Raw genomic sequence first — 25,005 nt, 5'->3', positions numbered from 1 at the left:
GGGAAGTTCCGTCCCGTTCACTGTCACTAGAGGCTTGTGGGCGTTCCTGCTGTCGCTCTAATGTTATTGGTCGAAGGCACATTGGGGCCATTTTATCTTTAGAAAGTGCAGTCCCAAATGATAATGACTGCTCACTGCATTATATAATTAACAACACAAACTATAAACTTATGAATCAGAATCACTAAGCGTTTTACGCGTAGCCTGGCTACAGATGACAACGTTGTCAAAATGATCCCCATTTTCACAGATCCGCGAAAGGTCATTTTTGAAAGAAAAATATCGTGTGTAACGTTAGCTGCACTCGTGTTCTGGCTTCCGATTTGTATTTCCACAGCATCTTGAAGGTCATATCTTACGGATTTATGAATGAACCGCTCATTTTAAAATCTTCTCAGTCTACTGACATTACATCTGCTTCAAAAATTACAATGCTCATGATAACATACAATAAGTAAATCTGCATCACCAGCTAATTACTCTTAGACAGCAATGCCACAGAGCTACCGCAAAAATGCAAGTTCAAAGACAAAATAGGCTACAAAAGATATTTTGTTTTCGCGCTTGTTTCTCTGGCCCATAAGGTCTTTAATGTGCTTGTGGATGACGTCAACGTTTTCACATTCACCATGTGTAGTAGACAATGGTATCGTTTTCAAATACTTACACTTTGAAACCCGTTTTCAAAAGTTTACGTTTTCAGACCCCCAGAACGCAGTTGTCGTGTAAATGAACGGGCCAAAACGCATAAAAAGTTTAGAAATTTTTAATTTTTAGTTAAAAACGGTGTTGTGTAAAAGACCCCCTTAAGACTGCCTACTACTATTTCTTTTCCACGCATAATTTTATTATAATTATGTAGGGTAGGCTATATGGTTACAGTCAAATCATAAAACAGTGAAATCGCCCTGGAACTCAGTCTTGCCTGCACTTTAGATGGTGACGTGGGAGCTCCATTGCACTGACAGTCTTCACTCCTGGTGGTTGTCGCTTGCGAAATTCACTGCTCATTTGTATAAAGTTGAACTTTTCTGAATTTTTGACGGGCGACTCACGTCGTTTGACGCCTACAATAGTCACTGTCGCTTGTGTCACCAGCCCTCCATTGAAAATGAATGGAATCATGGCTGTGTCGCTGGCAGTGTGAACAGGGCCAGTCACTTTTTTTGTTTACCGTACTTTTAAAGTAGGTGGACAAGCCTGGGGGAAAAAAAGACTATAAATGTAAAAAATAGTTTTTGCTCTATAAAGTGATTACATTTGAGCAGAGCAACAAAAAAATAAATATGTATATATGTATATGTAGGCCTATATACATATATATACACAGCTCAGAAGTTGAGAAAGACAATTTGTGTGTTGTCAGATTTTATTTGTTGTTGATCTGTAATTTAGACAAACAGATAAAGCAGAGTTTGGTCTTTCCCCATTCAAGTAGTTAGGTGCTGTACATGGCCAGAAATAATAAACATGTTTTACAAATATGACCCGTCTTCAGGTTGAGTGAACTGACTTTAAGGGACTTTGGAAATGCATAGTAAACATGGTTTAGTTTTTTTTAAAGCACTGATTCAAATAGTGATTAAAAAAATGTGTAATTAAAGGAGTAGTTGACTCAGTCCTCTTTTGACAACTTTGAGTAGTTGACTCAATGCCACTGAATATCATTGAAAATTGTTAAACCAATACATATGGGTGATTTTCTGATATCACCTCATTAAGTTTTTTCTTATGGTGGTTCAGTGCCAAAAGTCCTCTTTTACAGTCTACAACCGCAGCAGCCAAGCATTCAGTTTGACCTTCCTGATAAAGGGCCTCTCCCAAGGGAAAGCTGCCAGCTCTAATCCCAGCGCCCAGCATTAGTGAACTGTGCTGTGTTGCCATGTTTGACGCTCAGTGGCCAACCACAACCTGTCTCCTCGCCAATGACAGACTTCACACCCAGCAGTCAGTGGTTTGTGAAGGAGGCACGATGCCGGCGGTGACGAGCCCTCAGCGAGCGACTGCGCCATGTGTCAAGATGGCACATAATGACTAGGAACCACAGAAGATCTTCAATGCCACAAAACCGCCCTGACGACACAAGAACTCGCTCTTCATTAAAAACAGGAAGCAAAGAATCTATTCAACAAACGCAAGAGCAGTCCACTGTTATTCGCCTATAAAGGACCAGGGAAAACATTTCCCACATCCAAAAACTCAATTAACGTACATTAACACCTCAGGACTTCAATGGCAACAATAAAAGGCATCATTGACAACTCTGTGTATGAGCACCTCCTGTCCAAATCTCAAACTCTAACTCCCGCCAAGAGCTGCATGCTGGGTGCACACGAGACCTATGGATTTCACGAGCCACTTCATCGGAAAGTGCAATTATGAAAGATGTCTGTCGAGAGAGGGGGGAAAAAGCCTTGTTCCAGGCGTTAGGCTCATAATGGCTGGCTACTGGAGCGGACAGAGAGCCCCTGCCATGTCCTCCCGTCCTGTCGGAGTGCATTATGTCAACCGCTCCACAGGACTGATGGTGTTTATGATGGCTAGAGTAAACAGGCCTGTCGGAACCTCTTTCCCCGGCAACCAGGTCATGCAGCGCTACTGTATGAGGCATCTAGTGCAGAATCATTCAAGTTCAGTTTTGAAATTCTGTTCTTTAAAAATTAATTAAAAATGTGCTGTCTGTAACAAGTACTTTGCACCTAAATTCAACATTGCTATAGCATTAAACATTTGGTGCTAATGATTAAAAACCTTTACAATTAATTCAAATAAATACATGTGAATGTAAAGGAAATTAACAATTTATTCTGTTAGATGATATATAAGGTTAGTTGTCAACAGAGGATGCAGTTTGACATCCCCACAGAGCTACACAAAACAGCGTTTTGGTTTCCTAGGCGAATATTGAGTCACTTTTATTAAAAGCATCATTACTACAGTTGGCAGCAATTTACAGTTCATCATACATGATGGTTTCAAAAAAAAAGAAAGAAAAAAAACTCACAAAAGAAAAAAAAAAACATGTACAACATTTATGTCTGTAAACTTCAAGGCTAGTTAGAATTGAGGTAATGCTGTTCAGCTTTGTGGCTAAAGTAACAAAAGTCCATTCAAATAGATAAAGGTACCTGATTTTATTCTTACACCAGTGCATTAACATGGATACAATGAGACAATTTGACTGCAGTAATTTATTTCATGTCACTTTTTCACACTTTCCGGTGTTTAGTCAAAAGAGTAAAATCGAACATTCAAAAGCTGCCTTCGTTATTGCTGTCTCCACAGGTAGAGAGGTCTCCTCACCTGTTTGGATTGTCAGTGTGAGAGACTGGGAACAGTCCAAGTGTAGGCTATGATATGTGAGAACTTCGCCCGCTCCTCTCAGCAGAACAGTACAACGAAAACCACGATTCTTCCTCAGCAGCGGAGAGTGTCTTAATGCCGTTAAACTGTACACCACTGAACATTACGAGATGCTACTCATTGTTACAATATCAACAGTAGAGTAAGAGAGAAAAAAGACAAAACAAAATAATATTAAAATAAAGAGAGAGCAGCATAGCACTATCGGAACGATTAATTCCTATAATATTTCAGGAAATTTCCATCTCATCTAGAAGGCACCCACACAGTGCCAAAGACTTCAAAAAACAAAACAACCAAAAACACAAAAAGAAAAATACATGGGGGGGGGGACACCCTTTTGACATCCGCACAAATCTATGTCTGTTCGCATCATCCCTGGCTACGCTAATGGTTACAGAGACAGCTCATTTGCTTTACTCTTAACGTTACCTGTCAACAAAAACCAAACAACCAAAGTGTTTTGGATATTGAGTTGGCATGTAAACACCTGGACTAACCATCCTGTCAGAGTTCAGTGTGTCTCCTCAGCCCTGGGGAAATGTTGGAAGGCCTGATTCAGTTTCAGTCACTTTTGTCATCCTCATCAGCAGGTTCGTCATCGTCCTCATCATCATCATCATCATCGTCATCGTCGTCATCATCATCATCCATTCCACCCTCCATGGAGTCCATTTCCTCTACTGGCCCTGCCAGGTCATCATCTAGTACTGATGAATCAGCAGTCTTGTTCTGGCTCTCCTCTGAGTCACTGTCTTCAAGTGTGTTGTCAGCAGTTTCAACATCAGCCGCAGAGGCGTTCTGGTCCTGATTTGTGCTGGGCCCTTTGGCGGACTCCTTGTCCTCACCGGCAGCCCCCAAAGCCCCAGACACAGCACTCTGGAGGTCAGCTAGGGAAGCTTGGGGGAAGCCTGGGAGGCCCAGGCCGCCAAGGCTGGCGGGTAAAAACATGGATGGGTAGAAGAGGCCTGGGGCCATGGTAGACAGCAAGAAAGGGTTGAAGGCCAGCGGACTAGTAGACATGCCGGCAGCAGCGGCCGCAGCAGCAGCAGCATTCAGCGCGGCAGCGTCTCCGGTAGCCTCGGCAGACTCCGTTTCAGTCTGTTTCTCTGCTTTTTCCTTCTCATCTCCTTCCTCCTTGGTCTCCTCATCCGTCTTCAGGTTGGGATTCTCCTCAGATTCGGCCTGTTCTGTACCAGACGCACCGTTGGTTGCAGTCGCAGCTGCAGCCAGACTTCCTCCGAACAGACCCCCTAGACTGAACATGTTGGGGAGGCCGCCCATGCCAGGAAGCATGAGAGGAAGCATGGCCGCGGCGTGCTTGCCGTCTGCCCCCCCTCCGAGAGCAGCGGGAAAGCCCATGAGGCCAGCTGCCAGCTGGAGGCTCTGGAGGTTCTGCAGGCCCTGCAGACTGGTCAGGTCCATACTGCCAAACAGTCCATTCATCAGCAAAGGATTAACACCGGATGTGGAAGCTGCTGCTGCGGCCGCTGCCTGCGCTGCTGCCGACGCCTTGGCGATTTCAGATTTGGGACGTCTGCCTCTGCGGCGCACGCCCTCCTCTCTGACCACCGGCCCAGTCAGGAGTCGGTCAAACATGGACTCTGGGAGAAAGCCCTGGGAACAAAAAAATGTTATATTATATAATTAAGGTATAACTTCCCATTAAACAGTTTGAGGTCATTAAGATTGTTTTACACATTAAAAAAACCAGCAAAATTGTGAAATATTATTTAAAATAACTTCTATATTAATACATTTTAAAAGGTAATTTATTCTTTATTTTTAGCAGCCATTACTCCAGTCTTCAGTGTCACGTGATTCTTCAGAAATAACTAACCATCAGAAATCATTCTAATATGCTGATTTGGTTCTCAAGAAACATTTGTATATTTAATAAAAAATAAATAAAAATAAATTATATTTGTTTATATGCGTGTGCTGGGCAACAATTAATTGCATCCAGAATAAAAGTTTGTTTTTACATAATATATGAGTGTACTGTGAATAATTATTTTATATAAAAATACACATGCATATATTTAATAAAAAGGTGTTATTTATATATAATATAAATTATATATAAATATATATACACAGTATATACATGCAAATATTTCTTAAATATATACATGCGTGTGTGTATTTATATATACAAAATCATTGCCCAGCACTAATAAAAAAAATTATTATATACACACACACACAGTTGTGCTGCATAATATTTGTGAAACCCCCCCCCCCAAAAAAACGTATTCTTTGATGAATATAAAGTTTGAAAAAACAGTGTTTATATGAAATGGATGTTTTGTAACATGTCTGTCACTTTTATTCAATTTGATGCATCCTTGCTGAATAAAAGTATCAATTTTGATAAAATCAAGACTCACCGATTGCTTCACAATATCTGTCCAGTCTGGGGCGATGGCAAATTCTGGATTTTCAATCAGCCAGCGAGGTAAATCCTTCATTGGAGGGGCCATGGCTCCTCCCATCTGTAGTCATAAAAGTTATAAATGTTGCAACAAGTGTAAAGTACATTTTGGGATAAAACAAAATGGATCCATTTCTAAAAATGAATACTTGCCTTTCTTCCATTCCTAATGTTAACAACAGGGACTCTCTCTTCTCCGGTCAGCGTGTTTATGTCAATCTTGTTGGGATTGCGGCATCTGTGTCTTTTCTGTTTGGGTTTCGCGAACTGGGAGAGGAGGTGGTCCTCATTCTTCTGAAAGATAAAAACAAGAGAACTCTAAGATAAACAGCATACCGCACAGGACATTCCTACATCAGCCAACAGAATTTTTTTTTTGATGGGCACAAAGAATTGCACTCACTGGTACGTATCCAGGCACATCCATAGTGTAGGTGGGATGCTGTCTCAGCCATTCCCGTAGGTCCTTAGTGCTGGGACCATCTTCTCCTTGAAGATGGCTTCCCTCTTCTAGGCCTTCACCAGGGGCTTTCTGTGCAGGAGATGACATGGGCCTGTGTGCCCGCCCATCTACAAAAGCTTTGGTCCCATCAGAATTTTCCTGTAGAAAAAAAAATTATCAATGTGCTACATGAAAACGGCATGACACCCACATCACATCCTGGCAGGATACGTACCACATTGAGAGGTCCTCTCTTGTTCCCCATAAAGAGCAGTTCCAACCCCTCCACATTTTTCCTGCGACCTCTTTTTCTCCGGTTGGGGAGTTCAGTGTCATGCAGAGAGCCGTTGGCCCTTGGTCTGGAGGAAGCGCCTGCTTGCAGCAGCTCCATCTGTGCTTTCAGGGCTGCGGAGGAGGCCATGGCTCCAGGGAAGGCAGAGGAGGAGGAAGAGGAGGACACGCCGTGCAGGGCTTTGGTCAGGTCTATGGCCTGTGTCTGGCCTTCTGTGGCATGGGACTCTCGTAGCTGTGCTACCATCTCCATCAGGTTCCTGCGCTTGGCAGCACGCTCTGCCTCAATCTCCACCTTCCTCCTCCTGCGTCTGCGCTGTCGAGGTACTGACAGGCTTAAAGTTTCATCCTGGACAAGAACATTGACAGGGTGTTTAATCAACGTAACTCTTAAAATCTATTGTATAATAATAAACGATGTTTAAACAAAAGACAAAAAGTGCATTGGCACCCACAGTGAGTTTCAGTGCACAGTAGGGCGGGTTATAGGTGGGACTTGCCTTGTTGACCTGTGGTGACATGGTGAGGTCCTCACTGCCACTATAGCTGGTCTGACCCACCATTGAGAGATCACCAAGACTCCGCCTCTGCAGGGGGCTGTCCGTTGTCATGGAGCTGTAGCCAGGCAACAGGCCTGGGAAGTCAAAGAACTGCCTCCTGTTGAAAGGCCACTTGCCCTTCATGACCGCTTCACAGATGTTGTCCATACGATTGATCATTACCCTGTCCTGAAGTACAAACACAGAAGATCAGCACAAGTGTGAGCGAGCGTGCGCGTGTATGCATGCATAATGAAGTAGAGGATACATAAAGGGCATCTCATTTTCTCCATTTCAGCTCTGGTTTCATGTCTCAAGGATCTTATAATGCTCTATTAAAGGATAAAGCTCTAAAACTTTAAGTACAGTCTTTTCACTAAGCATCACATCATAGTTTTCCTCACAGCTTTGGGCTTGGCTTCATTTACCTTCAAATTGCTTTTGTGGCAAACAATATTACAACATGCTACAAGGGAAAACTAGATGCATATAAAAAAAAAAATTAATTGACAAAAAAGGAAGGAAAAGATTAGAAGAGGGAAAAATGGTTTGACTAACCTTGGGCCAGAAAGAGAATAGTGAGCGTTCACTGAACATCTGAGAGGCTGGCGGCTCGACGTCATCAACACTAAAGCAGTCCCTGGTCTCATCGCGGGCAGTGCTCACGGAGGCGTTACTCTCCTCGTCAAAATTCTTACTCTCGGAGGCGGCTCCAACTGCAAATCATAATGATCTTTCAATACAAACAAGACTGCAACAAATTTTTAAATCAAAATCTATGCTCAATGATCAATGAAAATTGATCAGTGTAAAAAACTGCTTGAGCAGCCAAATAATCTTTGTTCAATCAATAGAATACAGGGTTTTACAACAATTACAAGTTTTACAGTTCTGTTTGGTGTCAGTAGAGGCACAGAAATTACATACTTGAACTTCAAATTCCCAATAAAATAGGTATTCCTCAAAGTAAAATTACAAATGATTGAGAGAAATTAGCATAATCCTAGATTTAATAGTAATTTAAATTGAGAAAATGGAAGCTTGGCCTAAAACTGGTGTAATTTGTTTTTGGAGCATACAAAAATGTTTTGGGCATGTTTCTCAGATAGAGATGTAACAAACGTAGTTTTAATAGAAAATAAAACATTAAATAATGCCTAATATTCACCTTCAGCTTGTGAAGATTTTTCTGATTTGTCATCCTCATCCATTTTTTCTTCCTCATCTTCTTCAGAGATTTTGTCAATAGGTACTTCAGTCTCATTGTTCGAGGGAGGCTCACTCTCATCCTGAGCGATTTTATCTTCAGGGGTAGGGAGTGTATCTGTGGACTCATGATCTACGGGATTCACCTCAGCCATACCATCCACAGGACAATCCAGCTCTACCTTGGTCTTAAACTCCATTGCATCTTTCTCCTCCATCTCCATCTCCTCGGGCTCGTGCTTAAGACTCAAATCATTTGCTTCCTCTTCTTCCTTCACTTCCTTTTTAGGAGACAGGGCTTCAGATTTATCTCCTTTGACCTCCTCTGTGTTACTGTTCTCCACTTTGGGCACCATCATATCACCATGCTCTTCTTTCACTTCTTCATCTTTGAGCAGGGTCAGAGGGGTGAGGGGATCAGACATGATGGGCATTTCAGCACCCTTGCCCTGTGTGAACTTTCTATGGGCCTCCAAGAAGCTCAGCTCAGGGTCGTTGAGGATGTGGTAGTCAGTGCGGCTGACACCATGCTTTGCGGCACCCTGAAGGAGGTCTCGATCATGGCGCCCGGGCTCCCACCAGGCAGGGAGGTCGGGGCTGGGTTGGCACAGACTCAACCTCTCCCCCAGCAGAGGGTGCGGCAACACCTGCTCCCTGATACGCCGCAGCAGCTCGATACGATAGAGCGTCCGTGAAGCCCGCTCCTCTGTGATGGGGTCAATGATGAGGGTGGGGTCCGGCAGTTCTGCAAGCAGAAAGATGATGTTCAGTTGAATAATCGAAAATGTGCAAATTCAAATCAAAGCAACATTAAAATGTAAAATGCACAAATAATGTAATTACAGTGCGATTTAAAAAAGTAAATATATTCATGGCAGACAACCGATATGGTTATATATGTGTATATGTATATGTGTGTATGTGTGTATATGTGTGTGTATGTATATGTATATATATATACACAATTTAGCATTAATGGATTAAAAAGAGAAACAAGAATCATTAAATTCTACAAATCAATCTAGGAATCACAATGTTATAATGTACAGTATGAAAAACATTAATTGAGATAATATTTAACAGTATTAACAAATTATATATTTTTTATATTAACTGAGTACTGGATGATGGCAAAGGTAATCTAAATGTAAAAATAGGGGAAATGAGCTGCACAATTAAAACTCCAATATTGAAGGACAGCAATAAAATTAAAACAAATCTTTTTTATCAGCTATCAATATGGTTCCGATATATTGTGCATGTTTCTTCTGGTAGCATGTTTCTTCTAGGGATGAAGATGCATAAATAGAGGGAAATAGAGCTACTAAAAAGGTAGAGGAAGCAGACTAGGTTAGGGGGCACAATGAAGAAAATAATTTTTGGGACTACACAACCAAAACAAAAAGCAGGAAATCACAAAAAGAAGATGATAAAAATCTTTGAACACTTTTATTGCATTTAGCAATAGCACAAATTCCCACTCTCAAAATACAGGAATAGTTTACCTGTCTCTGATTTGATCTGCATCCGGCACACACGCTTGCACATGGCCACAAAAGAATAGTAATATTTTTCCAGGCTCTCATCAGTCTTCTTGTCCAGACGAGCAAAAGCACGGAATTGGGACCAGTCAAAGCACTGTCTGTGCACGTCATAAACCACACCGAATGTGGACACCACCCGGTAGAAATCAGCCTCTTCACGCCTTGTCCATCTGGAAAACAGATGTTGATAAATGGAAATGAGGTGATGCGTGACTAAAGAATAACTTTTTTTCAAAATGGAAGATCTAGAAGTAACTCACCTCTGCCGTCGCTCTTTGAAATAAGCTGCTCCATCAGCCAGCAGGGCGGCGCTATCAGGGATGAAAGGTGATCCCTTGGCCATGAAGGGCCCTCCTTCAGCCATGAAAGCCACTGCTCCCTCTGGAGCATAAGCTCCTCCCTCTGATACCATGGCGAGGATGTCATCACGTGGGCGGCGCCGGCGCCGGTCAGGTTTGGTCATGGCTTCCTGCCTTAGTTGCTCGCGCTTGTGAGTGCGCTGATAGGCCGTGATGAGACGGCGCAATCGGGCGGTAAGAGCCGAGGCTGGAGGCCAGTACAGATTGCCTGCCTTCCCATTCTCACCAGGCTTAGGACCTGAGGGTGGACAAACAGACGCCGATAGTGAGCACAGAGAAGTAAAAAATCAAGTATGATGGGTAACACCTGTTCACTAGGGAAATAAATACCTTCTCCAGCCTCACCATCCATCCCTTCATCTTTATCATCCAGTGGTGAGTTTGTAAAATCCTGTGGACATGGCAGAGAAAAGTTATGTAATGCAATCTAATAATATTTTAGAATATTATTCTAATGATTTTAGATAATAGTATAATAATAGTATAATAGTCAAGACTAAAATACTTTTGAAAACTCACATCCAGATCATCTTTGAAAGGCATCCGTAGTGGCTTGTACTCTGGGTCTTCATCCTCTCTATTGTGAAAAAGAGTGGGAGAGAAAACAAAGAAAATCAGCAAAAAAGAAAAGCAGGGTGATAGATAAAGAAAGAGGAAGAGAGCCAGAGAAAGAAAGAGCAGGAGGAGTCCCTCTTGCTGGGGCTGTGATTTTGGGCCAAACTTACCCCTCGACACCATCTGCCATCATGTCCGCTCCCCTCTGCTCGGCAGCGATGGCCTTGGCATCAGGCATGCCCACCCTCTCCAGGAAACACAGGGTGGGGTCAGCACGCATTGAGTTATACTTCTCATAGCCTAGCGGAAGAAAAGAGAGCAGCGGCGAACATAAAAAAACGGCATAATTACAGGGTAAGCTGAGGGCTGGGGAACTATTATTTCCCCTGGTGATGTGAAGGCAAAAAAAAAAAAAAAAGTCTCAAATGTATTTTGAAAACAATAATAATACATTTATTTTAACATTTCTGTTTAAATATAGAAGGTGCCAAAAAAATTAAGTCCAATACAAAAACATCCAAAAAACTCAAATCAGGCTAAGCTAACACATTATGTGCTGCAATAACCTTATAATCTTCCAGAAGATTGAATAAAACCAAAAAAAGAAAAGGAAAAAGATAGAAACAAAAGGAAAGCCAGAGGAAAATGCCCGTTGAAACTGTCCAAGCAGAACAGATTTGAGCCTGCGGATCCCTACAGTGCACAACAGGGGAGGCGATTGGCAGGCTGGACCCACTTCAGCTGAGCCGCTGATCAGACGGGGCTCAAGCACCCCCTCCCCCGCTAGAACATCACATTTCAATTAGGATTTATGCGGTGACACATTGTTCCTAACTGCCGCCGCGCCCCGAGCCAAACTGTAATCATGAGGGGGTTTATAGGCCATCACTCTTTCCTCTGCAGTCCAGGCCTGCCACCTCTCCTCTCCCCGTTTCCTCCCCAGACCTCCCTACTGAATTGGGATTATGATTAAGAACAGGCAGCCTGTGTTATATACACGCTCCTGTGTGCGTATGGAGGCCAGCTGAGTTAACGAGGTAGCGCAGCGCACCGGGGGAGACTGGAGAGACAGCTCTCTGTACACACATTCAGGAAAAAGACCAATCTGAGAGAAGCTTAAAAGCCCCTCACATCAAGATTAATATCGGCGGTGAGAGCAGAAGACACTATTAAATAAAGTGACTATTACTACACTTTATACAATTAAAAGTCAGCAGTTGAGAAACTCCTTTCCATCTCTCTTTTTAAATACTGCTTTTGGCCCCTTTTCCCTTAAAAGATAAATTGTGACAGCTCCGCAGCTTCACAAAAGAAAACAATCACGACCCAAACAGGGAATTTAGCAGGCTCTCCCAGAACACTTAACACTGTGGGTCAATGTTAATAAAATGCGCTGAGAGGTGCCTGTTGCCTCTGATAGATTAGATCTCGGCTCTTTCCCCCATCCATTTTCCCAGCCACCCTCAATCTAGTGCAGGATTGGCCATTCGGAAAATATCACCAATCAATCTTCTAGGCAATATTACAATAGGTCAACATTAGCAATTATTGTCGCCTGTCACCGCAAAAGCACCAGTCGGAGAGCAGCAGCCGTGAGGAGGCGGAGCTTACCATGCTTATAGACGCCGACGAGGAGGGACTTGTCAGCATCGAGATCCCACCAATCAGTGGGGACGTCGGCGTGGAAGGGTTGTGGGATCCAGATATCCAACTCACTATAAATGAAAGACAAACAAACACAGGAAAGAGTGATTAAAACCAGGAGATGGCCGCAGTGGCATATAATCTAATGAGAGCGGCATTAATGTCTATCTGCAGACATCTGGTAGGAAACGCAAGCATTAGCAAGCCACATCTCATTTAGGCCCATTTCTCATCTTGTTTATTTAGGGCCAACCTGATTACGGCCGGAGATCTGAGCTGCTCGCTTATCTCACCCTGTGCACTTGCGAGCCCATCGCAATCATTAGAGCTTCAGTCGAGTCCTTGAGATCATCAACATGGCGAGCACGTTTGCACATTATAAATGCATGCACATCTGGGTGGGGGTGTTGTCAGAAAGGGGGAAGAGGAGGAGGAGAAAGTGATGGAGGGAGAGGAAAGATAACAGCAGGCAGGATTCAGTGGAAGGGAATGGAGAGAGATGCCAACCTTGAATCCGTTCCCTCCAGGATTCTGTCTGCCTGGTCTCCGATGACTTCTTGTCGCAGATAGTACAGCATGCGGACCCGCAGCAGCACTCTGTCAGAGATAGAGCGAGCAAGAGAGGATAAAAAGGGCAGGAGAAAAAAAAACAAAAAAAAAAAAAACAGATGAGTTGGGGGTTAATAGAGTGCCACACAGATTGAAAGGAAGGAAAAAGGGACAAAGGAAGGAGAGAAGGCAGAAAACAAAAGAGCGAGTAAGTTTGGCCAGCTCCGAGCTGTGCCAGCAGCAGTAGCAGCGGCAGCAGCAGCTCTTTGGCATGTGCCACGGCTCATCCATCATGCTGCCAGGGCTGATTAGCCACGCTGTGCGGCAGCCTCCGCGCCTGACAGATGGCTGCACATAATCACCTCTGTGTGTGCCGCCTTTCACCCGCTTCCAACAGGTCTGCCTGGCACCTGGCCTGGCACCGCGCCGCTGCGCTTGGGGAGCCGCCCGTACCCACCCTCTCCCCCCTCCCCCACGCATATGCACTCCAGCACCTTCATCCTCTCGTTTTAATTTCCTTCCTAATGCTGTTAGGGAAGTTGGGGAGGTGCTAACGGGACGCCTCCAAAGTAAAGAGGCAGAAGTTTGCAGTGTGGCGAGCAGATGGTTGGCGGTCTAAGCACCTCGCATTTATCGTCTCGTAACGTTTCCTCAGCTGTTGCTCTGTTCCCCTTCTCTGGATGCACATCAGAGCCAGCAGTGTAAACCTTTTTTTCCCTTCTCTCTCTTCTCTGTCACTGCCTAGCGTTAGGCAGGACATAACAATGCTGGCCTGGCAACAGAAATTATTTATCAAATGAAACCAGAGAGGCCTCAAAAAACAAAAGACAAGCCGGCGACACAGGGCATTATGGACATGTGGTGCAAGAGGCAAAATCATCATGTGCTGCCTGATGAGCTGAACGATGAATTATTGAGTGATCTTAAAAACTGTTATTTTAGTGAAGAAAAAGACTTCTCATGGCCTGTAATTCATTATTTCAGTCATTTGGCAGAAGCCTTTGCCAGAAAGATGGGACTGTTTTTTTTTTTTTTTTTTTTTTTTTTTTTTAAGATTCTTTACAGCTGGCCATTTTTTTTAACTGACATTCATTAGTCAAAGCTAAACTATGGAGGAGCCAAGCAACTTAATGAAACATCTGCACCACAAGGTAATAGCGCTAACTCGCTTTTGGACATGTTAAGCTAATTCACAAGTTTGCTTCAATTACTTTTTCCAAGTTGAAAAGCTTTTCAAAAGTCTTCAAATACACCTGCTTCTGAGGATATCAGGCTTGGAAGTCAAAAAAGTTACTTTCAAAAAAGATAGCAGCAGTAAAACTTGAATTTTCATATTTCATGGCCAAATTTGACAAAAATTGCTAGGAAGATTTCCATTTATATGTCAGGTACAAATCTTTTTGAATAGATCTAAATTATACTTACACTAAATTATACTAGGATAAATTATACAATGTCTCCAAGACCATCAATGGGGTGACTAATGTTATCACATTGACCTAGAATTACTTTAAAATGTAATTGGCATATGCACACACACATACATATATACACACACATAAACACAATTGTATTGTATATATTGTATGTATGTATGCATGTATATGTACATATATATATATATATATATATATATATATATATATATATATATATATATATATATATATATATAAAAACACACACACATATACACACAACTTTAATTTCACTGTTTTTTTCAGGTTTCCCAAGACCATAAACCCGCAAACAGATTTACATTATTTTTGCTGGAAGTTTCTGTAAAGGTGTGAAAGGACATACTTGTTGCAGTGGTGTTTCAGGTGTCTCTTATAACTATCCTCTTGAAGGAGGATGTCAGGATTACAGTCAGCAAGCCAGTCAGCCTGTGGCATGTGAGTCTGAGCAGCCTGCGGCTTCCCCTTCTTCCCTTTACGGCCCCGGGGCACAGGAGCAGACAGACCTGAAACCACAAAAATTGCATTTAACAGGTTAAGAAAAAGTAAATGCAAGAGAGCTCATTGAGGAAATAAATGCAATTCCATGGTTGTAGTGTCCTACCAGAGTGGTTGGTCAGTGTGCGGCTCTGGCCATCCTCGGTAGGGGTTATGAGGTCCCAAATGAAGCTCTTGATGTTCTCATCTCCACGGTAGTGGAGCAGGCAGTAGGCCAGGAGGGCTCGGCAGATGGTCTCTACATCTCTCTCCCTTAGCGGACGCTTAAAGCGGCCATGGGACAGGATGTCACCCCAGCGGCCCCAGCTATGCAAAACAGAAGAGAATTTAGCCAGGGCTCAAAAAGTCACTGACAAAGCAAGTTAAAACAATTCACAAAGTAAATTTTTACCGTCTGGGAAAAAACCTCAGTGTCAAGACCATTTAAGAATAGCATTACTCTAAGATTGTACCATTTCTCACAAACTGGAGAAGGTGGGACACCACCACTATCTTGCTGGCATGGTGCATGACCATGGGGAGACCCAATGCCCTTGTTATTTGATGGAGTATAAGCACTCTAAGCACAGGCCTAAAGGGCTTTTTTGGGAAGAGAGAGGGGGAAAGGTCTGCTCTGATTTCACAACCCTACACTGCAAAAAAAAAAAAAAAACTTCAGAAGAGACAAAGCTCTCAGACTTGATGGATCTAATTTGCCGTATAGCCCAGGGGTCTAGACGCGTCTGACTAAAAAAAAAAAAAAAAAAAAAAAATACTGGTCAGACATGGTGCGTGCAGCCAGCCATGATTAGTGCTGAGTGCACTGAGGCCTGGTGCTTAATTAACTGTGCGCGTTAGATAGCGCCGTGTCTGCCACTGCCCCGGGACAAGCAAGCGTGACAAACTCGGCCACTGCACTGGTGGGCTGTGAGCTACCAGATATTCTCATTCCAAATGGAAAACACGACGAGACAAGGGGAATTTGGATGGCGATAAAACAAAGCTGGAAGCTGAATATCCCATCTCATGGCACTGGGATGGACTTCCTGCTAAAAGCTGGTTTCTATGATGAGCTACGATTGAGGGAAATGGAAATCTATTAATGAGGGACATGGACTGAAAAAGTTAGATGCCTGCAATAATTTTAACTTGAATGTTTCTATGTAGGAAATTTTTCCCAGTGGGGGTTCTGTGTTGCCCTACAGAGTCATGTATAGTTGATTTTGAGCAAAAGGCATCTGCTAAATGGCAACTAATTATAAGGAAAGCCCCCAGGGACTGTTTAAGTGCAAGATGTTGATATAGCACAATTGTGATCTCAGTAGATTTTCAGGGTAGCATAGTCAGAGTACAAAGATGTTAAAACCAACAACAATTCTTAAATATGACAATTTCCAGACTGCACTCACCCATACACCAGAAGGTTCTTCTCCACTCTAAAGCACTCACTGCGGGGGTACCCCTGGGTTCGGTCCTGGGGCCTCCGCGGTTTCTGAATGGGCTTGTCTTCAGAGTCACTCTCAAGTTCTGAATACTCCATCAAATCATCCTCCTTCATAGAACTGTAGTGACGAGTCTGCTTCCGGACCCGAGGAGTGTCAATCACCAGATTATTCTGACAAGAGATATGATCTGGGGTAAGAGCACTCCCTCAAGTGTTTAAGACAGCAGAAAAGGATTCTGTTTGTTCAGCACCATGATATAGGTGATTGCTAGATAGCAAGATGGAAGACCTCTAATCATGGACATATGCAGAAAATGTGATAAGGCACTTTTTTTTTTTTTTTTTTACATAACATTTCTCTGTATGCAGATTAAAGATGCTTAGCGCCTACAATTCTCCTGAGAGCAAAGAACAGCGGTAATTACAGAAAATGCTTCCCATGGCCAAGTTTAAACAATTTTGCCTTTGCTCAATTACGGCTACATTCCACGCATTGTTAGCCTGGGGAAATCAGCCTTATTAATTATGCCAAGATAGCATATTTATGAGGAGTGACACAACCAAGTGCAGTGTTAACTACCCAGATTTGAATTCACACCATCTTCAGTTAATTGTCAAATAGGATTGTGAATATGATACCTGTCAAAAGCTGCTAATTCATGACTCTAGCATTAACAAAACAATGAATAGTCAGCCGTAAGTGCTCCACATAAGAGAGTATGCTACAGATTAGTGCCTTTTTATGCAACATCTTCTATGAGGCATTTCACAGTACAAGAGAGCTCCTTTCCTCCATTCATTTGCATCTTACCCTGCCATTGATCACATCCAGGTCCAGCTCTGCTTTCTTTGCCCATTTCTGCCAGAAATCTGGGTCCTCCAGAGAAATGTCGGTTCTGTTCCCAGAGGCCACAAAACTTGCCTGGTAGGGGAAAATAAATGAATGTAAATGGTGAGATCAGACACAATTACCCTATAGGCTGCACTATTTTAAGAGCAAGATGAAATGGGTAGTAAGCATATATACTTGTAATTACACAATAAAATTGATGGGTGGGTACTTTATTAATATCATAAATACCTCAGCCATGGCAAAAAAGGAGAAAGATTTTAAATGTCATCACCTTAGCAAACGTTGAGCCTTTGCCTTCTGATTCAATGGTAATGGTCTGTGTGCGCCTCTGCAAAATCTGATCAATGTCTTCTTCACAGAACTTGGATCCCTCGTCCTCTTCATCCATTAGAGCTCCATAAGCTCCTTTACGTAGGAGGTCCTCTACCTCCTTTTTAGAGAGCTGCTGAACCTAAAAAAGGAGAGAAAAAAGAAAAACAAATAATCAACTTAACAAAAAACAGATCTCAATAAACTTACTGTTTTCATCTTGGGTATTTTATGGAATAGACTGATTTTCTTTTTCACCATCTACCTAAATTAGTCTCATCAGAATGTTTGATTAATGAACCATCTGGAATATTGTTTCAATGAAACACCACAAGATGGTGGCGCTGTGTGCAGTTCATACCCCGTTGGCAGCATTCTCTCTCCCGCTCATGGACTGAAGCACCGCCTTGTCCAGTCCTAACTTCAGACTGGCCTTGTCAAACATTTCTCTTTCGTAGGAGTTTCTGGTGATCAGGCGGTAAATCTTCACAGCCTTGCTCTGTCCTATCCTGTGGCATCGAGCCTGTGCCTGAAGGCAACAGCACAAAACGGTCACACACACCACCTCTAAAGAGGTGCATAATGTGATAGTGCACTTCCAGCTGGGTTACTAGTTGGAATGCAGCTTTAAGATTTTGTGAAATAAAATGGCTTCCAATGAAGGTCCAGCACATTTTCACTTGCATACTATGCTTACCTGTAAGTCATTCTGAGGGTTCCAGTCGGAGTCAAATATAATGCACGTATCAGCTGCAGTTAAGTTAATACCCAAGCCTCCAGCCCTGGTACATAGCAGGAACACGAAACGGTCAGATTCTGGTCGTGAGAAGCGGTCAATAGCTGCCTGGCGTAGATTTCCTCGAACTCTGCCATCTATACGCTCATATGGATACCTAGATTACAGGAAATTGAGCATACATTAACAATACATTTTTATTGGTTGATTGCATTTCTTAAATATTTTTTTACATCTGAAATTTCATATTAAATTAAAAAGTGTTTCTCTATCAATTTATTGGCAGTGGTGTGGGCTCAGACATCCTACCGTCTCTGGATGAGGTAGTCCTCCAGGATGTCCAGACAGCGCACCATCTGGGAAAAGATGAGCACACGGTGACCCCCAGCCTTCAGTTTGGGGAGCAGCTTGTCGATCAGCACCAGTTTTCCTGCAGCCTGGACCATGGCCTGGAGGTGGAACTCTGGGTAATCTAAAGGGTGACTCTCCCTGAACTCCTCCATTATCTTCTCCTCAGCTCCTACAGACAGAGAAAAGAATGAAATTTAAGTTTGGCTGACTGGAGAAATGGTTATACAGTTTAAACAAACACCATTAGCAAATCAATAAAACAATTTTAATTTCACATGTAGAGTTTCACATCTGATATTGTTGCTCACCATTGATGAGGTAGGGGTGATTACAGCACTTTCTCAGCTCCATCATGGTGTTCAGCAAGTTGGGAACACTGGATCCTCCTCCACCTCCGCTGCCACCTCCTCCACTCTTGGCAAGGAAGGCAAAGTTCTTCTCCAAGATGGCACGGTAGTATTTCTTCTGCACATTGGTCAGTTCCACTTCAATGATGGTCTCCTCTTTCGGTGCAAGATTCTTCTCTACATCCTCCTTCAGTCGGCGCAGCATCATGGGCTTCAGAATGGCCTGCAGCTTTTGAACCTGAAACAAGGAAATTACATCCATTAGAAAACATCCAGGCATCTCTGAAACGTTTCACACACCAAGTACAGTGGTTTAACAAGTGCTGATATTCCATACCTGCTCTTCTGTTTTAAGATCTCCAAACTCCAGCATGAAGGTGGATTCTGAAGGAAACCTGTCTGGCTCCAGGAAATTAAGGAGACTGAAGAGCTCCTCCACTGTGTTTTGCAGTGGGGTCCCAGTCAGCAGGACTTTGTGTTCCTATGGAAGATAAGAGTCTTGTTAAGTGACAAACAAAAATGAACTCCTCCAAAGTCCTTTCACCATGTTAACCAATAAGGGTGCTCCAATCAGGGTTTCTGGGGCCGATTACGATCGCTGGAAGCAGTATTAGTATTAGTGATACTAATCACCAATACAATCACCTAAATAAATAATACTACATGATATATAGAAGGCTTCAAATAACCCCACTGGGCAGAGTCCTGCACGGGTCCATTTTTGGAGACCCGCCCCCGCCCGTACCCGCAAAGTTCAGCACCAGATCCGACCCGTCACCCGTGATAATATCAAAATTAAATCCACACCCGCCCAGACCCGTTAATATTTGGCCCGTTACCCGACCCGTGCCCGCGATAAACCACACAGGTGACGCGTTCATGTAACAACATGTAAGGGTGCGTTGCCAATAACGCACCAAAGCTGTCACAAAGAACTTGGGAAAAGTAATGATTATTAATAGGCCTATGTCAAATATATCAATGAGACATTTCAATTGTTTATTAATAAGCAAGTGTTTTCTGTGTCAAAGATGATGATGCTGACTCGCGATCTTCGCAGTAGTGAACGCGCCAGAGAGAAATGCACATCTCATACGGATTATAAGCAGAGAACAGTCTGTTTTCTTTCGTTTTGAATTGTTTTGTTTAAAAGTACACATTTCATGCTTTCTATTTCTCAGGTCTGTGAGGCAAGTAGCTTATACGTTGAGTTTCGGTTCATTTAAGTTCATCAGTTCACGCGCGGGCGCCTCCGGCCGTGTCCTGATTATATTGCCTGCCTGCTATATTTAGCCTACTTACATTTACATTTACATTTATTCATTTAGCTGACGCTTCTATCCAAAGCGACTTACAATTGCTATATATGTCAGAGGTCGCACGCCTCTGGAGCAACTAGGGGTTAAGTGTCTTGCTCAGGGACACATTGGTGTCTCACAGTGGATTCGAACCCGGGTCTCTCACACCAAAGGCATGTGTCTTATCCATTGCGCCACTACCACCCCACTTCTTCCCCTTCCCCACCCTTCCCCACCCCACCACCACCCTACTTCTTATTTATTAAATCCAGGAATTTGGTAGATGAAACATTGATTAAAATTAAGATACAATTAATACAAAACGAAATTCACTTTAAAGAAAGGCTGAACAAACTTAATGAAGTGGTCAAAATCATGTCTGCCCACTCCATTTGTCTCACGATATTCGGGATCATCTTATCTTATTCATGCTTTTCACTTTTCATATAATCAACATGAAATATATAAAACAAATTATATTATTTTATTTAAACATGAATATGAAACTAAATAGTTTTTTAATGACTGGGCTACAACACATAGGCCTATTAGCCTACAGTACAGAGAAATTTAATGTCGCAACTTGGTCGGACTAAAAGGGGAGAAAAAAATAAAATTGGGTCGGTCCTAAATTGACAGGGTCGGTCGGGTTACGGCAAACAAGAATATTTTTAAGGATGGCCTGACTAAAACACATATTTGCGTATGTGTAATGCTGGTAATTTAGACATACAAATGTCTATTCTACATATTTTTCATCCGCTACCCGCCCGCAAGATGTTCATTATCCGCCCGCGTCCCCGCCCGTGAATTTTAGGAATGTCACAATCCACCCGTTTTAGCCACTTTTATGCGGGTACCCGCGGATACCCGCGGGTACCCGACCTGTTGCAGGATTCTGCCACTGGGGTTAGTTAGAAATTCTTAATATATTTAAGTATAACAAATTAAGCAATAAGAAAGTATCATGAAATGACAACTCTTTATTGGCAAGCAACATGTGCAACATATTCTATTCCCTCCCTTAAAGGTGATTAGGAACAACTTGGAGCTTAACAAATATAGCATTCCTGTGAAATAAATAATTTCAGTCCATCAATAAAGAACAGTCCATCAACAAAGTTATCAAATGTAAATCGACCGCATTGTCTTCACTGTATAGATTAAACCTGCTAAATCTACTAAAAAGCAGTGAGTGATTTTTCTGTTTTTTGATTAACAATGAAACAGATGGCAGTAGGTTTTTTGGGCTGCTGTCACTAAGACTTGACTAAGATCAAATGCATTTTCTTTCACAACTGTTTACAAGAATATATTAGCCAAGAGGGGAATTTACAATTTTGTCATAATTTTGTCTGTATTTGTCTGTTTAAAGGAACACTCCACCGTTTTTTGAAATAGGGCTTATTCACTTTCTTTCCTACATTTAGATAGGTGGGCAAATGCATTTTTGTCTCAGTGCATGCATTGTTTTAGTTTGACAGGGTCTGCGCTAGCTTAGCTTAGCACAATGAATGGAATCCTTTGTTGCCAGCTAGCATGTCCTGAGTAAAAGTGATATAAAAAATTTAAAAAACCCACCTAATTACTTCTTGTGGCCTGCGTATTCACAACAAGTACACATAGTGATGCAGATTAACACTAGGCGATTTCCTAGGCAGATATTGACTTATATATTAAGGACTATATTAGGGGGAAGCACAGGCGAAGCACTGCTACTTGGGCGTGATATCTCTGCGCCCAAGTAGCAGTGCTTCACCTGTGCTTCCCCCTAATATAGTCCCAAGTCAATATCTGCATAGGAAATCGTCTAGTGTTAATCTGCATCGCTATTTGTACTTGTTGTGAATACGCAGGCCACAAGAAGTAATTAGGTGGTTTTTAAAAAATTTTTATATCACTTTTACTCAGGACATGCTAGCTGGCAACAAAGGATTCCATTCATTATGCTAAGCTAAGCTAGCACCGACCCTGTCAAACTAAAACAATGCATGCACTGAGACAAAAATGCATTTGCCCACCTATCTAAATGTAGGAAAGAAGGTGAATAAGCCCTATTTCAAAAAACGGTGGAGTGTTCCTTTAAGCACAAAAGAAGCGAAAGAGAACTCGCTCTGTGCACTACAGATGTGTCTGCAAAGAAAACTCTTCACACAGTGCTCATGTACCGAAATAATTTCTCTTGTCTTTTTGTGCTTGAATGCTTAAATTGGCAATGACAAAATAAAGGTGTCTCTTGGAAAAAATAAATAAATAAATAAATATATATATATATATATATATATATAATTTTTTTTTACGTTGCATCGATCACCTTATTGTTAGTAATTTGATCAATGTATTGATCCATAATGTATTGTTACACCCCTAATATTCACAGGTTTTCAGCACCATGGGAACCCTGCATCTGGTAAAAGTGAAAGCTATAGCTGTATTTACAGCAGGTTCTTTTCAGAAAAAATATGTTTTTTTAGGTGGAAGTGGAAGCACTAACCATGTCCATCATCTTTAGGCCCTCAAGCAGCTTGCAGTTCCTGTTCTTGAGTCTATGAGCCTCATCAATGATCACACAGCGCCAAGGCACACTCCGTAGTTCGGGGCAGTCTGTCAGGATCATCTCAAATGTGGTGATGATTGCATGGAATTTGTAGGCTCCCTTTATTACACGACCCTGCAGGAAGAGATTTTGGTTGTTGAAGGGCTCTTGAATGCACAACCTTATATATATATAGTCCTGCAGAAATCTTGTGAAACATTAGCATCAATAACTTAAGTCAGTGTTTCCCAACCTTTGAGTCACGGCACCCTTTGAAAATTAAAACAAAATTTGTGGCACCCTAAACTAATGTTATGATACTATTTTGATGCATTGAAATGTATTGATTTTCAATACCACATGGAAGAAACGCCTACTTGTCATATAGATATTTTTAATATTATAAAAAAAAAAAAATGGTCCATCAATTGAAAGTCTAGGAGTCAGTAATTCCTTCTGAAGAGATCACTTTATATGACGACATTTAATTAAGGCTTTTATTCATTTATAAACATCGCTCAATTACATTGCAAATCTCACCTAAATGTTTGCTTGTGTTTTTATATTGGGATTATTTTGTTAAAATTGCACAAGATAGCTTCAATATAAGTTTTTAAAATATATTTTATAATGTAATAATTTCACAGTTAATCTCCAAATTAATGTAGAAACAACAAAGACAGTATATTATAACTAATTGTTTAATGGCATCTTTTAATGAATGAAGGCCAGCATCACTGATATCAATACTGCTGGTGATGTCTTCAATGATTTTATTTTCAATTTTAAACATTAAATCACCATTCAACACTACAGTATAATTGAAAGCTATCATTTTTCAAACAATCCTCACATATACCCATAATAAATGTCATTTACCTGCACCCTTCCTACCTGTCTAACAGGTAGGAAATATACAGAAATTGAATAAAGTTAATTGCGGAAAACTTTTGCGAAAAAAAGTTAATTTAAATAAAAAAAGCATGCATTACCGTTGACAGCACGGACATGACTGATGTGTTTATATGAATATGCGGCAAGACGGACGTTGTGACAATATTTTCATGTGATTTGACCAGAAGCGGAACAAGCCATGAAAAAGAGGCAGATGTATGTGTACGCACTGGGAATGAAATCATGAGCAACCCCCACAATTGAACGCAGAAAACGTACAATTTGCGTTTTTATTATACATTTTTGCGCGTCATTTGTTATTAGAGACTGAGATTGATGGTACATAAATTATAATTTTTTATACACATTTTAGCAATTTTAAAATGTTTGATGCAGTTTTTACACGGCACGCCTGCATTCGCCAGACGGCACCCTGGATGGGAAACGCTGACTTAAATGATATAAAATGATCTATGCATATCAAATGACAAAAGAAGCATTATGTACCTGTGTGTCTCTGTAGTACATCTCATAAGCCTGAATAGTCTTTCGGCTTGCCTGGCTACCATGATAGACCACTACGTTTAGCTCAGTCCATGTCCTGAACTCCCTCTCCCAGTTTGGAATGGTGGAAAGAGGAGCAATAACCAAGTAAGGACCATGGATTCCCTTCAGGTATATCTCGTAGAGGAATGTGATGGACTGGATTGTTTTGCCAAGGCCCATTTCATCAGCTAAAATGCAGTTTCGCCTAAGAGCAGAAACAAAAAAAAAAGTGCAAATTTTCATGCAGCGGCAGCAATTCATGACATCCCTGCATTTAAATAGCTTGAAAAATTCAGTCCATGTGTGAGTAAGCAGTGTAGTTGGACGGCTGGGTAATTGCATACATACGTGTTGTACCAATTGAAGAGCAGCCAGTTGACTCCCTCCAGCTGGTATTCCCTGAGCGCATTGCCATTTTTATATTCTCTGGAACTCTCGGATTTCTGCCAGTCACTGGTAGGAGGTCGCTCCTGTTTCAAATAAAACAATTCCCGTTAGTGGTTTCCATGCAACCGCAAGAACGTGGCCCTCTCTCCTCACTAGCTCAGCACTCCAAAGTAAAAATAAAGAGAGGGCAAGAGGACTGCCAGCTCTTACCACGCGCTTTGGCTCTGGCTCACGTGCCATCACTCTCTCGAACTCCTCAATCTTCCCTTGGTCAATGTCAGCTTTTAACTCCCACGTGCTGTCCTCGTAAGGCAAGGAGCACCACTTTACCAGGTACAAAGTTACAGGCTGCAGGAACACACATCAACACAACAGTTTTCCAAAAGAGGGTTCTCACATCTTTCTAAATTTTCTGGGGGTGGCTCTCGTAAGAGCTTTAATCAA

The 25,005-nt window shown here is 42.0% G+C and overlaps 1 protein-coding gene across 1 annotated transcript in view; it reads right to left on the bottom strand.

Annotated features, from left to right (window-relative positions):
* Positions 1 to 2,883: 2,883 nt before the first annotated feature.
* chd7 (chromodomain helicase DNA binding protein 7) overlaps positions 2,884 to 25,005 on the bottom strand; it is a 69,813-nt gene continuing 47,691 nt past the window's right edge. The window contains exons 10-38 of the mRNA XM_082172590.1: positions 24,772 to 24,909; positions 24,523 to 24,644; positions 24,136 to 24,379; positions 22,693 to 22,869; positions 19,238 to 19,381; positions 18,862 to 19,138; positions 18,512 to 18,722; positions 18,164 to 18,359; positions 17,828 to 17,995; positions 17,429 to 17,608; positions 17,116 to 17,226; positions 16,270 to 16,475; positions 14,988 to 15,187; positions 14,730 to 14,889; positions 12,885 to 12,974; positions 12,345 to 12,448; positions 10,904 to 11,033; positions 10,698 to 10,755; positions 10,509 to 10,569; positions 10,080 to 10,416; positions 9,781 to 9,989; positions 8,238 to 9,020; positions 7,628 to 7,785; positions 7,031 to 7,258; positions 6,475 to 6,879; positions 6,201 to 6,398; positions 5,951 to 6,091; positions 5,754 to 5,858; positions 2,884 to 4,980 (exon numbers count right to left, since the gene is read on the bottom strand). Coding sequence (XP_082028716.1) covers positions 3,928 to 4,980; positions 5,754 to 5,858; positions 5,951 to 6,091; positions 6,201 to 6,398; positions 6,475 to 6,879; positions 7,031 to 7,258; positions 7,628 to 7,785; positions 8,238 to 9,020; positions 9,781 to 9,989; positions 10,080 to 10,416; positions 10,509 to 10,569; positions 10,698 to 10,755; positions 10,904 to 11,033; positions 12,345 to 12,448; positions 12,885 to 12,974; positions 14,730 to 14,889; positions 14,988 to 15,187; positions 16,270 to 16,475; positions 17,116 to 17,226; positions 17,429 to 17,608; positions 17,828 to 17,995; positions 18,164 to 18,359; positions 18,512 to 18,722; positions 18,862 to 19,138; positions 19,238 to 19,381; positions 22,693 to 22,869; positions 24,136 to 24,379; positions 24,523 to 24,644; positions 24,772 to 24,909 — 6,594 coding nt within the window. The 3' untranslated portion in view covers positions 2,884 to 3,927. The remainder of the gene's footprint in view (positions 4,981 to 5,753; positions 5,859 to 5,950; positions 6,092 to 6,200; positions 6,399 to 6,474; positions 6,880 to 7,030; positions 7,259 to 7,627; positions 7,786 to 8,237; positions 9,021 to 9,780; positions 9,990 to 10,079; positions 10,417 to 10,508; positions 10,570 to 10,697; positions 10,756 to 10,903; positions 11,034 to 12,344; positions 12,449 to 12,884; positions 12,975 to 14,729; positions 14,890 to 14,987; positions 15,188 to 16,269; positions 16,476 to 17,115; positions 17,227 to 17,428; positions 17,609 to 17,827; positions 17,996 to 18,163; positions 18,360 to 18,511; positions 18,723 to 18,861; positions 19,139 to 19,237; positions 19,382 to 22,692; positions 22,870 to 24,135; positions 24,380 to 24,522; positions 24,645 to 24,771; positions 24,910 to 25,005) is intronic.

This window comes from Leuciscus leuciscus (assembly GCF_965113295.1).
Source record: "Leuciscus leuciscus genome assembly, chromosome: 6".
Lineage (NCBI taxonomy): Eukaryota > Metazoa > Chordata > Actinopteri > Cypriniformes > Leuciscidae > Leuciscus > Leuciscus leuciscus.
This window is presented reverse-complemented; position numbering and strand designations above follow the sequence as displayed.